The following is a 17,487-nucleotide window of genomic DNA, read 5'->3' as shown; positions in this document are numbered from 1 at the left end:
CCAGTCATCATGTGTATTAGGATCAGCTGTTCTCCCCTCCTGTGTGTGATTACCCGATTACCGTGTGTGTGTATATTTAGTGGGTGTCGGTCTGTGTTTGTTGTTGGCTCGTCTGAGTTCATCTGTGTATCTCTGCGGTGCATGATGCGGCGGTCCTGTCTCTGTGTCTCTGCCCTGCAGCCCTTTTCATATGCTCTCAGGTTTGTTATTTAGTTTTTCCCAGTTTAGATTTCCGTTAGTATTTCTCATGCTTCGTTGTCTGTTTCTGCCACTGCCACTTGTAAATAAGCGTCACACTCTTTATCAGTCGCTTGCTTGCATTTTGGGTCCTCATTCATCTACAACACGACTGCTGCCCCAGCCGTGACAAATTCAGCTCAAGACGTTGTAGATTCCCGTCAGTAACACTTTCGGTCCGCTAGTAAAACGTAGTTCTACTAATCTGCGCTTGATTACTCTTGAACCGGAACCGGATGTAAGTCCCAAAAAACTTAATTTTGGAACTGAAATTGAATTGTAGAACTGAAACTGAATGGTGAGAAATGAATCTGCAATTATTCGAGAGCTAAATTTTTAAAGGATAAAATACGGTTTCAAAGGAAATGGATTCATTTTCAAACTATAAAATTCAATTTAGTGATGATCATTTATAAACCAATAAATTGAATTTCAAATTAGGCAAATTCATATTCAGTTTGTAAAAGCATTTATTCAAGTTACAATTCCGATTCAATCTGAGCAATTCAAATTTAACTTATTCAAATTCAGTTTCTGATGGCACAGATTTCTGCCCATATAATATTCACAACTATTTCAGTTGCGGATGATAAAGGATTCAGAAAGTTTATTCATGCAGGCCCATATGACAGAGAATATGCATGTTCTTTTTGTTTTCATATTTTAATTTATATTTAATTGTGTTGTGTTTTGTGTTTCATTTTAAATTTGTTTAAAAGGAAAAAGCTGAAAATTTAAATAGTTAAAAGTTGAACTGTGACTAGTTGGTTTTTGTATTATATGATTTATTTATTACATTTTATGTGGAGTGAATAAATAAAAGTATATTTACGGTGGCCCCTAGAGACGAAGCACGTGCAAACTTCAAAACATGTACGAACTCTGAAGCACGTAAAAACTCCGCCCATACAAACTCCAAAACACATACAAAAGACAACAGAAGTGCTCCAGGATGCCAGGCGCAGTGTTGAGCTTTTGTTACCTAGTGGCTACACAAGCCAGGAAGTACCAACGACTGGATTTGGTGGTAGTAACAGGTAAATGAAAATTGTTTTTAAGTGTGTGTGTGTGTGTTTGTGCGTACGTGTGTGTGTTTGTGCACACAGCAAATTCAAAAGTGTTAAATGTTTTGGTGTTAATAGTCTTCTTGCAAAAGTAGAGTTAATTTTACTCTAAGCAGAGTCACATTCTTTTAATGTAACTCTGAGGTGTAAAATGATAGTAGTTAAAATCGAGTGTTAAAAATGAGTGTTTCTCTGTCAAATCTGGAGGTGTTACAATGGAAACATTAACTCTTGACCTCTTGACCTCTTAACTCTGAACTCCTACAGGGGGTATGACACCAATAGAGTGAATTCACAGACTCCGCCCCCAGCACGGCTCCAATCGAAGCTGAAGTGAAGCAGTTTCAGAACATTTTGCTCTACATATTTGAGTTGTTTGCCATGCTTGGTAAGTCATTTTTTCAAAGATTGTTTCAATTATTATTATGAGCTTTTACTTCTGTGGCTCTTTGGAGTTGAGACAAAGCTGTGTGAAAGGCATTAGCCATGTTGCTCGGTGATAGCATAATATTCTGTTTTAGCTAGCTGAAAGGTATTGTTTGCGGGCAAATACCACAGCCATGAAAAAAGCTTGCATGTGAATTTTCAGTCAAACTTTTGGTCAAATACACCTAAAACAATGTCTAGAATGTGAAATGTTGGTATGATGGTGCTACTTGAAGCCTAAAAACGATCGCCCATAAAAAAAAAAACAAAAAACGAGCAAACAGCAGTAGCAGACGTCCTGACTCGATTCTACATTAGCATAGATCCCTCCAGAGTTTTGTGCACACGGTTTAGGTAAAAATGAAAAAGGTTGAGGTTTTACATTTAGTTCAGTATTACCTGTTGCCTGTGTCTTTGTCTTTTGGGAAAATACTTTACACAAGTAACGGCTCAAAGAGGATTCCTTTTTTTTTTTTTTTTTTTTTTAACTACTGTGCTGCAATTGTTTACTGGATTATTTGTGCCATTAATTAGTGTCAACTAATTTTTATTCAATCTCCGCACAGGATATGCTTGTGAAGATGGAATATGGGGGAGAGCAGAAGTGCGTTGAAGTTCCACAAAGGGATGAATGAAGGACATGCATATTGTATTGAAGAAATAAGTGAGAATGCTGTTATTTGCATTTACCAGCTCACCTATGTCAGACCTTTTGATAAACAAAATTCTAATGAAAGTGAGAACATGTACACTGTTACATCTTTCAGAAAATGTTTTGAAATTGTGGTGCACAGTTCAGAATAAATGTTTTTCAAAAACCATTGCATCTTTTTAGTAAATGTTTATTTCCAAAATAAATTTCTAGAAGTTCAGAACAGTAAAATTCCTGCTTTTTAGAATGAATTAGAAGATAACTCTTACGTAGTTAAACTAAAATACTCTTTGAGAGTTAATATATAAACTCTTAACACAAAGTGTTAAATTATCAACTCAAGACAGATTTGGTGTTTAACACTAAATCAGAGTTAATGTACCAACTCTCCAAAAAGAGTTAAATTAACACTCTCTGGTGTGGACCCATATAGACACTTTAATAGTGTTGAAATCAAATCCGACAGTGTTAATTTGGACATGCTGGATTTGCGTGTATAAATACACAAACAATACAGATGTTTTCAATTGTGTAACTTAAGTGATCTAGGTAGCTCTGTTTTGGAAGTTTAGTTAATGCTAGAAATGTGTTTTGGAGTTTGTACGTGCTTTGTCTCTAGGGGCCACTGCCCCTAGACATAAACCTTAGAACTGAAGAAGCTTCTCGGATGAGAGGTGAAACGTCTTCAAGCAACTTAAAGAAGTCCAGACGCTTTTCTTTGCAAGCTCCTTTGACTACGATGACCTGAATGACTGAGAACCTTCACAGACTTTCAGAGTTGCGGAATATTATATATATATATATATATATATATATATTTTTATTTATTAGGGGTGCAACGATACACAAAATTCACGGTTCGGTTCGATATTTTTTCGATACAAAAAAATGTTCATGCATTTTTAATTTGTCATTTATTAAAATTATAAATATATATTTTAACTCAAAAGTACAGTTTTTAAATTTAACCCTAACCCTTGTGCGTGTTTTTTATTTTGACAGCGAATGCGCACCTGCGGACCACTTATGTGCAGCCCTGGTTATTTATCTCATCATATCGCAGCCACAGAAATTCTTTTGTCCATGAAACCATAAAGCTGCACTTTCTTTTTGCCTCATAGTCTGATTTGTCATAACTTCTCCATTTTGTGGTAAGCTTTTCTTTGGCTGTCACTTCTTCACCCTGACCTGTCTTATTTGGCTCAGCAGAACTGAAATGCTTTTACACACTCACTCACATAAGCTCAGCGATTCTCTGCGCGATCAACCTCTCACATGTTTAAGCTGCGGGAGATTTCACTTGTCATGTTTGCATAGTAAGCTAACGATTAATAAGACGATGTCAGAGGAATTGGTGCACAAATTATCATCACTCACAGATCAGTGCTGTCGCTCTCTATACACAGTTCGCACGATTGCAAAGTGAAAGCAAAAAACAAGCGCAAATTCAAACGCGACTTCAATATGTCACATATTGACAGTGGCTCACCGATGCCAATGACATAATTACCCAGCTACATTTCCGAAAGAATGCAAAAGCATTGACATATATTTTTCCTACAATAGCCCGACGGGCAGGGAAGAGAGATTTTGGTAGCCCGACTGAAAAAATCGCTAGCTCCGGGACGTCGGGCTAGCGATATTGCAAGCCCTGTATCTGATTGAGGAATCACTCATCTTTGGAAAAGAGAGTTTATTACAGAGAAATGTCTCTTTCCAAAATAAAAGCTATACTATCCGCTTCTTCTGGGCTATATTCTCAGCAGCATAAGGAGAATCATGTGCTAACAGCTGTCTAAATGACTCGGCTAAAGTTAGTAGCATGCTTGTTGTTTTTGTCTTTGCACTAGGATGATGTCGGCGTAAATGTGCAGTCATATTCGTTGTGTTCCCACTAGTGCTTTCAGGTTAATCTCGTTGAAATGACCTTAACGCCACAACACGGCAAATCTCCGTTAACGAGCTACCGCCGATCGCCCCGTGCATGGGGCTAGACGGCCAACACGTTAACGAGCTAACTGCGCTAACACACTAGTTCACACCAATGTAATTGAGCATTGCATGGCACATCCAACATACTGTTTTACTTTAGTCCATGACTCGCTTACCTTCAGGGTCATACGTCACATGAAAACCAAAATAATTCCAAACGCCAGATCTGAATGAGGGTGGGGGAGGTCCATGTGTCTTGCAAGGAGAGCTTAACTTCTGTCTCGCTAGCTTGCCCTGCGCTCTTCCTTCTGACTATGCTGTCTGTGTTGAGTGCTCAGTGGATCTGCGCTCGACAGTGCAGCCTAGGCGGAGTAGTCGAACGCAGATTCACTGAGCGCTCAACACAGACAGCATCGTCAGAAGGAAAGTTGATAAAATAAATTACAAATGTTGTATTGTTCGATACATATGCGTACCGAACCGAAAGCACTGTATCGAACGGTTCAATATCGATACGAATATCGTTGCACCCCGTGTGTGTGTGTGTGTGTGTGTGTGTGTGTGTGTATATGTGTATATACACACACGCGCGTGCAAATGAGGGAGAAAGAGAAACAAGCTCCAGGTGGCAGCATTGCGTCATTTAAAGATTGGATAGAGGAACTGTTCACAGGTATTAAAAAAATAAAAAAAAAATACAAAAACATGAATTCTGATGAAGTAACCTTGTTCCAGTTTTTTGCAGTTTATGACAGGAATCACAAGATCATCACAGTTTTAGACATTAATATTATTGTATTCTGCAAATAAAATGTGAATTATATATGACAGATATAAGTGATAAACATTGAAAACTGAATGAGATTGGGGGGAAAAAAAACCTTGACTCATTCTTAACTCGTATATCAGAGGACATAAACATGGACTCCAGCTGGTCTTCCACATGCTACACATTGGCATATATTGACTCATCCCAGTCAGTCTGCACAGAGAAACAAAATTAATTCACTCCCCTTTTTAATGCATGCAAAATATGAATGAGCTAATGAAGAAAACATTACTTATCCATACGTTGCCATAGACAGGATAATTGGTGTACATGTCAGGGGAAGGGATATCCTTACGGCTCATTTTCCTGCAGAAAGAAAAGCTATTATTAAAACAAGTGACACATCTTTAAACTTATATTTATGATTACAATTTTTTTTTTTGTTTGTTTGCAAACAGAAGTGAAGAATTAAAACCTTTTCGGTGGGGCACTATGAGGGAGCTCCACAGGTCTGTCTGACATCATGGTGCTCAGGTTAGTGGTTGTTGTGTCTCTTGATCTCCCCCTACTGGCAGTAAAGTGTTTTTGATTAAATGAGAAAGGAAACTGACACTTTTCACAGCCTCTGAAATTAAAGACAGGCTGTCAGGACCTAAAAAAATTGTTCTGGTGCTCATATAGTTGTAATCATGATTGTGACTATTATTTGATACATGTTGCAATATTTACAGATTCTCCTGCATGCATGACATACTTGTTTATCTGCAATGATTATGTTCATGACAACTTACCATTTTTTAACAACTCCCACTCCACTTCCTATCAAAATAATCAGCAAAATCACACCTGCTCCGGTTGAGATAAGAATATTCTGCATGTTGTCTGTTGACAAAGAAACCATGTTAAGTATTTTTGTCATGTAAAAATAGAGAGATCAATTCATCCTAAGTCTTTCTTACCATTAACAGGTAAAGAGAGCAAGATGTTGTCATATCCCAGCATGTTGTTTGCCAGGCAGTGCACAAACCTGAAAGACCCAAAGTCTGTCTGCAGAGTCTCAATAGTAACAGAGCCATTTTTCTCTGCTTTGCTGCTTTGCATGACTCTGTCACCAAGAATAAAATAGACCATGCTGGGAGGCTCAGACTCTACGATGCACTCACACTTTACCACGCCGTCCTCGGAGGAGCACTTTGAGGAAGGCTTGATGTCAGGGCCATCTGTGAGAACTAGACATATATTAAGACATAGCCATGCATATATTATATATGTTTGAATGAAATAAAAAAATCTATTTTCTTCTTGGATTTACTCTCGCGTAATGTAACACATAACATGAGCTGCACAGGGCATGTCTGGTGACAGCTGACAGTTTAACTGTGCCACTCATAGCTGCTGACAGGGTTAGCATCACTGAAGCACTTCAGGCATACAGTTTTTTTAGTGTGTGTGTGTGTATATATATATATAAAAAAAAAACAACCCAAAAAACCCCTGTAAAACCGACAACTTTAATTAATAATTAAGAAATATAGTATGTAAGAAGGCAATGTTTCACAACTTTCCCTTTCAATACAAAAAAAAAACAAAAAAAACTCCAGTGAACTTCATTTACTGGCAGCATGAATAAAGTTTTCAGGTGAGTAGTGTGAGGGCTGTCATACTCAGTCATGGTGAGAGGCAACTGTGTCTACTGTGACCATACAACAAATTGTAACTTTCTTTATTTGTGCTCCCTTCCCCTATTTTGTTCTATTTTATCATGTTTTAATCCAGATTTTTAATGTTTTTTTCTTTTTTTTTAAAATTTGATTGTAAATAACGTTTTCGTTTAAATGTCTTGATGCATGCTCAATCATCAAGGTAAGTGAATCTCCAAAAGTTGATTCTGTTCATCTGGACGTAGCGTTTTGTGGGAGAAACGTTTCGTCACTCATTCAAGTGACTTCTTCAGTCTCAGCTGACTGCAGGTAAGATTGGGAAATCTTATAAGATTGGGGCATTGCGTCCCGATGAGCAGAATCAACTTTTGGAGATTTTAGTTTAAAAAGGCTTGATACTAGCTACAGCGGTTAATACCCTGGTAAATCTGCAGTATACTTACATCTTACTTGAAGTATCTTAGATGTTTCCAGGTGCAGCCCTCGATGGTATGTTATGTTGCATTTTAAAGGCTTGTTGTGATCAGAGTGGTTTGGGCGAAAGGTCAGAGTAGATGTTGAATTCCACTGGCCTTCATGAAGCTGCTGTGTTTGATCATGCTGCTCTCCAGAGTGACTCCAGATGAAAGAAGGTGGATATGTGGGGCAGGAGTGAAACACAGAGCAGGATGCAGACACATTCTCACCCTCCTTTACCTCTTGCACAGAGAAAACAGGTTGACCTGTGTTAACAAAAAAGACTGTGGTCATAAACCAGAACTCCATCATGGCAGTAAGTTTATACTGTAATGGAAATACAAATGTACTTAAACAGTACAGCTGCTGATTTTATGTTTTATGCAACTTTAAATTTTGGTCAAGTTAATAAACTGTTCACAGTAAAGGGTTTTGAGTGTGATTTCAAGCTTAAAGATGAATGAAATAAGAAATAAACTAGGTGATAATTACTTTCAATATCTGACTGACAAAGAAGAAGATGAGCAGTTTTACAATAAACAATTTATAAAGAACAAAGCGAATTGATAGTTGATAACATGGTTGGAGTATAATGATAACTTCTATTGCCATTGATTTTGATTGATTATCATAATTTGATGAGTTGCACAAATACATTTTTACATCTAAGGTTTGAATGAGTAGTTCAACAACTAATGCAAGTCTGCAAAAATTAATGTAAAATGTTCCAGAGCACTGCAACCTGACCCTACAATATTTACTTCATATTTATATTCAAATGAGTATAAAAGACTTAGATCAGGCCTGTTTCACTAAAACTAAAATGCTCAGGAATGCTGAATGTCAAACGTCCAACATGATGGTAAAAATACTGGAAATAAAAAGAGAACTATTAGAGCTAGAACACAAGACTTTACTGGTAACCATATTTATTTTACTTACTGACTGAAACAGAGACTTTGTTATTTTTGTAGGAGTACTGGTCATAACCTTTAATTTCAATCCGGAAATATAAAGGCCCCACATCACTTTGTTGAAGATCATCAATCATCAGAGAACAGTTCTTCTTGCTGAGGTCTCCCAGCAGCTTTGTCCTATTCCGAAACTGACCCGAAGTTTGAGACTTATCCGAATGACAGATGACTTGATTATTCTTATTATACCAAATGCCTGTAAAGCTTGTGGTACTGATTTGTGGATCTGGGTAGTTATAAGAGCAGGGGATCACCACACATGCGCCAAGAAGACCTTTCACTGAGGATGGCACAGTGGCGCTCCAAGATGAAGCTTCTGTTGGGGTAACTGTAATAAAGTGCAGAGTAAAATGCAATGAAATAAAGCACAGGAATAAGACAAAGAATGAAAGAAGGACAGCAGCATGGAATAATACAGACCAGATCATCTAACACTTGTCATAATTTGTCTGTACAAAAACACAAAGGCCTATAAAAGAAGTGAGAATTAAAAATTACAGCTAAATATATGAACTATCCATACCTTTAAAGCAAATGCACATGAAGAACAAACACAAAGACCACCGCAATGCCATCTTTCACCTTGTTGTCACTCAAGTAAATACAGACAAGTTTTGTTTGTCGTCACATTTATTTCCTTCATGTGTGAAGTGATTGCGACGTTTCAATTCTATTTTTAAGATCCACTGAATTGAAATGCATGCCATAGCCCTGAGTCTGAGGACTCAGTGGTTTTTTTTCATTGTTATTATCCATGTTTTCGATTTTATTCCGATTAAGGTCTTCTAGTTCTGAGGCCATTTGCTATCTTAGTGCGTCTAGTTTTTCTTCCCCTTGTCTCATTATGTCCTATTAATCCCAGCTGTCTCCCCCTCCTGTTTCTCATTCCCTGATTGCCCCTTTGTGTTTATGAGCCCTGTGTTTTCTCCTGCTTGTTGCTGGTTCGTCTGTGTTATTTCCCTGTGTCATCCTGTGTAGTTTCCCTGCACCTCCATTTCAGGTTTCAAGGCTGTTTTTGGTTAGTTTTCCCCAGTTTAGGTTATCCTTAGGTTTTATTTCATACCTGCTACGTTCCTGTTTGTTTCACCTACCATATTAATAAAGCTCACTCGCATCAGAAGCTGCCTTGCAGTTCTCCAGAGGCCTGGTAATGAACTCAGGTGTAATGACCAGGGTCAGATCTAAAACCTGCAGGACACCGGCCCTCGAGGCCTGGAGTTCGACACCCCTGACCTAGTTTAAATATTTCTCTGGTTACTGGAATTGTCATGTTACATTAAAAGAAAACCAGCCTATAACCACCAGTGCTATATGTAGAATATTTACCATAATACAAATGGGTTTATTTTTAACATTCATCAGAAGGGTTACACTTGACAGTCATGCATCACTTCACAGCTCTGTTTTGCAATGCAACACGTTAACCACAGTGCAGCATCCCACCTCAAGCTTGGTGCTTTAGCTAATTACCATAAGCTTTGCTAGAATAAATAGATGAATAAATAGACTGTGGATAGATAAAGATGATATGCTAATGTTTGCCTTTGCTGACTTATATTTGGGGATTTGCTGTTTTTAGCAGTAAAAACTATTACACTCACCACAGGCCAGTATGGACAGATGTGCACTTGATTCTCTGTTATGACCCAGGTCATGATGCTGTATGTTTGTGGTCCTCACACCCAAGGGTGACATTGTTCATTCTCTGTGTTGTTTGTGCTTGTGTAAGTTCCACGTGAAGGTTGTTTGAATTGTGTGGTTAGCCACAATGGGGTTTCATTTAGATAAGTTTGCCAGGAATCCAACATAGCAGTTAAATAAGTGTTGAAAGATAGATTTGAGGCTCATTGAAAACCTTTCTAATGTGCAAACACCATTGGCTGTGAGGAAAGAACAGCTGCGGCAGCTTGTAACTGGTTGAGAGGGTTCTGCTGGCAGATGTGGCAGTTGCAAATGGGGCAGGCAAAGCTGATGTGGAGCCTCTAGCTCCTTCCACGGGTCCTCCTGTAAACACTTCTCCTTTAGCTCCTCCCAGTTCTATGATGGGGATGTCAGCTGAGGAGCTCCAGCTAATGCTCTGCATTATGGAAGTGGAGTTGAGAAACTGGGAGCTGGAGGTGGAAGGAATGCATCTATGGGTGAAAGCTTTAGAGCTGCAACGCCACCATAGTAGCTCCATCCAGTCACCGCTCAAACTGCAAGCTCCCCCTATCTCCCCATAATTGCTTTGATTTGCGCATTAAATTGTTACTACCCTTTAGAGAAACTGAGGTGGATTCATACTTTGCTGTGTTTGCTAAAGCTTTGAAATGGCAAAAGGAAGTTTGGGCCTTGCTGCTGCAGTGTAGGCTTGTGAGTAAAGCTCAGGAGTGTGCTAGCCTCTCAGTGGACCAAAGCTTAGACCATGATGTGGTTAGGGCTACAGTATTGTGTGCTTGTCAATTGGTGCCTGAAGCATACAGACAGAAATTCCGAAACTATGGGGAAAGGGACAACCAAGTGTGTGTAGTTTATGTGTGAGAAAGGGTGCTTTTTGATAAAGAGTGTCAGGCTAGCAAAGTCAAAGATTTTGCACAGCTGAGGGAACTAGTGCTTTTGGAGGATTTTAATAAATGTTTGCCGGAGCATGTGGTGATTTATTTAAATGAACAAAAAGTTGAGTCTCTTGCAAACGCTGCAGTCTTGACAGATGAATTTGCCCTGACTCACAAGAGTGTTTATTCATCTCTGACACGTCAGGACCCTATTGCGCCCTGAAGAAGGGCGCTGCTCTTGCGGCGACCAGCAGGTTGTCTCTGTCTGTCAGTGTTTTAACTTATTTTATTTCATTCTTTTATTCCTTTATTTTATTTTATTTTTTTTGCCTGAGGAAAAAATAACTTAAGGGTGGCCTGGGCAGGCATGAAACACATGACTGGTCACTGTTACAATGACTGTAATAAGACAAGTCTCCCTGGTTTTAGTTCAGACTCTCAGTTAGCCAATGAGCTGAATAGCTTTTATTTGAGATTTAATGATAATTATAATCCAAGGAATACACTTGATTTCTTAATAGAGAGCACCAGAGGCCCCCCAGCTTTGTTCTTTGATGAAAGAAGGGTGGGAAATCGTTTTAAAATGAGTAAGACTAATAAAAGTCCAGGTCATGATAATATATGTGGCCAGGTGCTTAGAACATGCGCTGAGCAATTATGCAGTATTTTTTATTACATCTTTCTTTTATCTCTTCAGCAACAGAAGGTTCCAGAGGTATGGAAAAAATCTATTATTTCTCCAGTTAAGACCACAAAACCTACATCATTAAATGATTTTAGGCCTGTCGCTCTAACATCCTTAGTGATGAAGTCCTTTGAAAAACTTGTCAGGAAGGAGATCCTGCAGCAAGTAGAGAAGCTTATAGATCCACTACAATTTGCATACAGGCCTTGTAGAGGTGTGGATGATGCAGTGGTCACTCTGTTGAACTTCCTTTATCGCCATCTTGATGGCGCCAAAGCTCATGCTCGGCTCTTATTTATTGATTTTTCTTCAGCTTCTAATACTATTCAGACACATCTTTTAGTTGATAAGCTTCTTAACCAATTTAAACTTGATTTTAATCTCGTTGTTGGATTTTAGCCTTTTTAACTGACAGATCTCAGTGTGTGAGAGTAAACGGTTGTTTTTCCAAACAGCTGAACTCTTCTACTGGCTCACCACAAGGTTGTTGTCTCTCTCCTCTACTGTATATTTTGTACACTAATGACTGTTGCAGTACACAGGCCAACAGGCATTTAATTAAATACGCAGATGACACAGTCATTGTAAGCCTCCTTCATGGTGAAGAGGATTCCCATGGGCCTGTTGTGGATGAGTTTGTTTCATGGTGTGATCAGTCCTCCTTAATGATTAACACCTTGAAAACCAAGGACATGGTTATTGACTTCAGGAAGTCATCCCTCCATCCTGCGCTAACAGTGGTAAATGGTGCAGCCATTGAACTGGTGGAGGTTATAAGTATTTGGGGGTTGTTCTTGATAAGTCTCTGTCCTTTGAGTCACATCTTGCTGCTACAGTGAAAAAGGTTAAACAAGGACTGTACTTTTTAAGGAGGTTGAGAGGTTCTAATGTTTCATCTGAAATGATGACTCTTTTTTTATAAAAGTTTTATTGAATCTGTTTTAACTTTCTGTATCATTGTTTGGTACGGTAATATGTCCCTGAATAATAAGACCAGACTTAACAACCTGGTTAAAGTGGCTGGCAAGATTTCAGGGAGGTCTCAGGTCCAGCTTGTGGACTTTTATAACAGGCAGGTGCTGAGGAAGGCAACCTCTGTCCTGTTGTGTTCAGATCATCCTCTCTTTAATGATTTTCAACTGCTTCCATCAGGTCGTCATTATAAAGTGCCTGCAGTGAAGACAAAGAGACATAGATTGTCTTTTGTACCTAGTGCTATTATCATAGTTAATAACACTAAACCATAAGTGTTGTTGCCATTGCACATTGCACTTTTTTGATGAAAAATCTAGGTTGTTTTATCAGGCTTATATTATTTTGGTGAGTGTATGTGATGTGTTGGTTGTCTGTTTGTTTGTTTGTATGGACATACTACAAATCAATTTCCCGTTAGGGACAATAAAGTTACCATTGACCATTGTTTCCCCTGGCATGGGGAGGGCACGTTCACCTCAAGTTCCCTGGCGCAGCCACACAGTTTTCAAGCCTTTTATCTCTAAAGGTTTTCTATCACTGACTGAGAAGAAGGGGGACAAAATTCCCATCACAATTTTATGAGATGCTGGTGCAAAGTACTCTGTGGTGTGTCATGGTATAGTGCCTTTTTCTGACCAGTCATACTGTGGCTCAGATTTGTTGGTGTGGGGAATAAAAATGAGTATGTTGGGCATCAGTGTTGGTCAAGTTACTTGAAAAAAGTAATCAGTAACTAATTACTGATTACTTCCCCAAAAAAGTAATCCCGTTACTTTACTGATTACTTATTTTCAAAAGTAATTAATTGCTTAGTTACTTAGTTACTTTTTAAAAACACGATTTACAACCTGAATAGGTAATAAAGTGATAGATCTTTCAGCCCAATTCTGCTTTTTCTGCATAATCCATCATACAAAATGTAATCAAATGGAAAAGTATCTTTTTTTAAACTTATTTTATCAGTTTTAATCTTTTAACTTTATGCATCAAGCAAAAATTTAATTATATGCAACATTCTGACTTGAATAAATGAGTTTAACATTTAAACCTATTTTCTGCACATTCCAGCACATAAAATAAAATATTTTTTGTGTTTACACTCACTCTTTCAAATAGATGCAAGTAAAACACAGCAGAAAATAAATAAAATCAAAGACTAGCGGTCCTGTTGCTCTATATTCACCTGTAAAGCAGGACTAGGGTAGGCGGAGGTTTACCCTGGTGCAGGTGTGCCGCGGTCAGTTGAAGAATCCGCGAGTTTCTTTGTGAGTTTCCCATTACGTCGTTGCACACTCGGTGCTTGCTTGGAAGCTTAGGGGTTTTTTTCGCTGTAAAAAGAAGTTTTCTTCCCACGCACAACGGACACTAATGTTTTTGTCACTTTTTATGGAATCAAACTCAAAGTAAGGTCAGTACTTCCACACTTTAAACGCTGCACGCTCATACTCTCTCCCACAATCGATATATGATCCACTGTTGATCTGCACACAGCTGTTGTCACCAACGGCGCACTCGCTTACGTCACTGTCATGAGACATTCTGCTAAAAATCACGGTTTTAGTAACGCAGTAACGCAGCGTTCCTACGGGAAAGTAACGGTAATCTAATTACCGTTTTTGCAATAGTAATCCCTTACTTTACTCGTTACTTGAAAAAAGTAATCAGATTACAGGTACGCGTTACTTGTAACGCGTTACTGCCCATCTCTGTTGGGCATGCCACTTCATATAGTTACTCTACTTCCCCCTAGTCTCAGGCACAGCAGGTGGAGGTGATAGTTCAGCAGCCAGTTGCTGGTGTTGATGTTTTTCTTGGCTGGGGAAAAGATGTTCCCTACGTAAACCTACCACACCTGAAACCACTGAAAACCCTACTGTAAATATATTCGGTCATGCCCTCTCTGGGCTCAGTGCCTCTGCAATTTTTGCGGCGTGTGTGGTTACTCGTGCCCAGGCCGATGTGGTGGACATTTCAGATACGTTCTTGAAAGAGCCTAAAATTCCTGTCAAACTTCCTCCTGGAATAAGAAATTAATCTAGGCCATTTAATGAGATACCAAATGACTTTTTCTTGGCAATAGACAGAGAACAGTTCATTAAATTCATGGGGCGACCGTGGCTCAGGGGGTTGGGAAGCGCATCTGTAACCGGAAGGTTGCCGGTTCAATCCCTGGGCTCTCTGTCCTGGTCGTTGTGTCCTTGGGCAAGACACCTTACCCTACCGCCTACTGGTGTTGGCCAGAGGGGCCGATGGCGTGATATGGCAGCCTCGCTTCTGTCAGTCTGACCCAGGGCAGCTGTGGCTACAACTGTAGCTTGCCTCCACCAGTGTGTGAATGTGAGAGTGAATGAATAGTGGTATTGTAAAGCGCTTTGGGTGCCTTGAAAAGCACTATATAAATGCAATCCATTATTATTAAAGCTTAGCAGTCTTATGTTACTTTGTCTGCCTGCCTGCCAGGTAACAAGAAACCTGTGTCGTACCTATTTGACAATGGTGTATTGCTACATAAGTGGTCCCCAGTGTCTAGAATGGGGTGTGACCACTCAGATTGTGGTACCAAAAGAGTACCGTCTACAAGTGTCCTTGCCCATGATAACCCCCTAACTGGCTATTTAGGAATCAGGAAAACTTAAGACAGAGTTTCCCGCTTTTTTTTTTTTGACCAGGGTTGAAATCTGAGGTTGCCAGGTTCTGTTGATCATTTTATCCACGACAAATGGTTAGTAAATGGCTCAAGCATTTCTTGAGAGGGAGAAATGCTTGATTTTATATCAGGGAGTGTTATGACCAGGGCTGCACATAAGTGGTCCGCAGGTGTGCATTCGCTGTCAAAATAAAAGACGTACACCAGATAAGAAGTTGGAACGCGCGTTTGCGTACATAAGATGTTCTGGAGGAGGACAGATATTTGTTCAGAACTCTTAAAGATCTTGAAGAAGCAATCTCCGTAAGCAATTACTCTGGTGTTCCTCCACCGCAAAAGAAGCGCGTATTCTCGGAATTTCACATGAAAATATGTGACACTGTTTTTTCTGATCACTGTCCTGTTGTGTTTGATATACTTTTATCTCTACGCCATTTTACACCTCTTATTCCAACACGCCGTTGTTGTGTTTTTAACCCATCTGCAACAGAACAATTTTCTATTGCTTTTAAAAAAGTTTTAAGAGCTCCCCTTGGCTGTGGTACTGAGGAAATGACATCTAATTTTTATGATAAGTGCAAAACTGTCCTTGATGAGGTTGCTCCTTTTAAAACTATGAGCTCGAAACCACAATCAGACCCATGGATAAATAAGGCCACTCCTTCAGCCAGACAAGAGCGCAGGAAAGCTGAGCGTAAGTGGAAAAAAGATGGGCTGCTGGTGTCTTTTCTCATGTTGAGAGACAGTCAGGACATTGTAAAAGCAGAAAAGCCAAAGTTTTTTTCTAATGTATCTAAGGTGAGATCTTTTTTATCTTTTAAAAACTTTGAATGGGCGATTCATGCTTTTATTACATCCCAGCTGGACTATTGTAACTCCTTTTATGCTGGAGTTAGCCAGACCTGCCTGGCAAGACTGCAGTTGGTCCAGAATGCTGCAGCTGGTCTTCTGACATGCACTAAAAGATGTGAACATATTTCCCCGGTGCTTGCCTCTCTTCATTGGCTCCCTGTCGACTTCAGAATTCATTTTAAAATGTTACTCTTGACTTACAAAGCCCTGAATGGACAGGCTCCCAGGTACTTGTCTGACCTCTTGCAGCCTTATGCCCCCTTTAGATCTCTTAGATCAAGTGATCTTTTGCTTTTAGCCATACCAAGGTCGAGGCTGGTTCATAGAGGCGATCGAGCATTTACAGTTTTAACGTCTAAGCTGTGGAATAATTTAACCCATACACATCAGACAGGCTCCTACTGTCAATCTTTTTAAATCTTATCTTAAAACACATTTGCATTTACTGGCTTTTAATACAGTATGGGAGTTATTTGTTAATTCATATTGGATGTTTGCTATCAATATTATAATTTATTTTACTAGGTATTTTGTATTCTTGTACAGCACTTTGTTCCTATTGTAATTAAATGTGCTATACAAATAAATAACCTATAAACTATAAAATGCTGCAGCAAGAGTACTGCCAAGGACTAGAAAGAGAGAGCATATTTCTCCTGTACGGGCTTCTCTTCATTGGCTCACTGTTAAATCCAATACCAAATCTAAAATCCCTCTCCTCACATACAAGCTTTTCAATATTCAGGTCCCCTCTTATCTTAAAGACCTCATAACATCATATCACCCTATTAGAGCACATTGCTCTCAGACGGCTGGCTTACTTGTGGTTCCTAGAGTATTTAAAAGTAGAATGGCAGAGCCTTCGGCTTTCAGTCCCCTCATCTGTAGAGGGACTGCAAGGTTTTGAATTTTTTGCTTGGATTAATAATAATAATAAAAACAGTTTGGATTCGGGAAACAGACACACTCTCTACTTTTAGGTTTCAGCTTAAAACTTTCTTTTTTGATAAAGCATATAGTTAGGACTGAGTTGGGTGACCCTGATTGTGTTCACACCGAACGCGATGGACGCGAATAGAGCGTCAGGTTTACATGTAAAGTCAATGGAAAGGCGCGATGACGCGCGATTGCGGGTCCCGCGAAAATTCGGAAGCAGATTTGCGTCGCGAAAACGCCAAAACGCGTGAAACGCGCGTCAGTGTGGCGCGTCTGGCGCGTTTGACTCGCGAATAAAACCACGCGCGTGAGTTTTTGTGTTGCATTTTGTGCATACGCGCGTTTCGCGTCTACCGCTCGAGTTGGAAAAATCTGAACTCCAGCGTCAAATCGCGCCGCGACAACCAATCAGGAGCCTGGTGACGTGGCTGTTACCTAGGTCAAAGGGGCAGATCCAGCCAAAGCCTTTCATACTTCAATGGAGGGGAAGGCTAATCAATGCGGTAGCAAACAACTCGGAGCTGTACAACACCAGCTGCTTTCAGTACCGAGACAGGAATATAAAGGACCGAGCTTGGAGGAAGATATGTGAAGAGATCGGGCAACCTGGTAAGTTCATTCATTTCTCTTTTGAAAGTTTTCACTGACCCGGGAAGCCGCACAAAAGCTAGCAAGCCACCGCTATTT

The 17,487-nt window shown here is 39.5% G+C and overlaps 1 protein-coding gene and 2 long non-coding RNA genes across 4 annotated transcripts; 2 read left to right on the top strand and 1 right to left on the bottom strand.

Annotated features, from left to right (window-relative positions):
* The first annotated feature begins 112 nt into the window (after window positions 1–112).
* On the top strand, window positions 113–6,183 carry LOC143421065 (uncharacterized). Its single transcript, XR_013100794.1, has 3 exons — window positions 113–200; window positions 5,539–5,614; window positions 6,049–6,183. It is a non-coding gene; the product is annotated as an uncharacterized LOC143421065 (long non-coding RNA).
* On the top strand, window positions 1,366–2,548 carry LOC143421066 (uncharacterized). Its single transcript, XR_013100795.1, has 2 exons — window positions 1,366–1,689; window positions 2,294–2,548. It is a non-coding gene; the product is annotated as an uncharacterized LOC143421066 (long non-coding RNA).
* Window positions 5,049–9,257, bottom strand: LOC112435551 (myelin-associated glycoprotein). 2 transcript variants are annotated; one of them, XM_024804213.2, is made up of 8 exons: window positions 8,695–9,257; window positions 8,140–8,499; window positions 7,185–7,463; window positions 6,040–6,309; window positions 5,872–5,962; window positions 5,556–5,648; window positions 5,383–5,446; window positions 5,049–5,293 (listed from the first exon to the last, which is right to left on the bottom strand). In XM_024804213.2, the coding sequence occupies exons 1-8, from the start codon at window positions 8,744–8,746 to the stop codon at window positions 5,258–5,260; spliced, it is 1,245 nt and encodes a 414-aa protein (XP_024659981.2). In that variant the 5' UTR covers window positions 8,747–9,257; the 3' UTR covers window positions 5,049–5,257. The 2 variants fall into 2 exon arrangements, with proteins under 2 accessions (XP_024659981.2, XP_076746027.1); XM_076889912.1 differs by having other exon boundaries at window positions 8,140–9,257.
* Between the last annotated feature and the right edge of the window lie 8,230 nt (window positions 9,258–17,487).

Source organism: Maylandia zebra, linkage group LG11 (genome assembly GCF_041146795.1).
Source record: "Maylandia zebra isolate NMK-2024a linkage group LG11, Mzebra_GT3a, whole genome shotgun sequence".
NCBI lineage: Eukaryota > Metazoa > Chordata > Actinopteri > Cichliformes > Cichlidae > Maylandia > Maylandia zebra.
The sequence above is the reverse complement of the archived record's forward strand: the minus strand, read 5'-3'. Positions and strand labels throughout refer to the sequence as shown.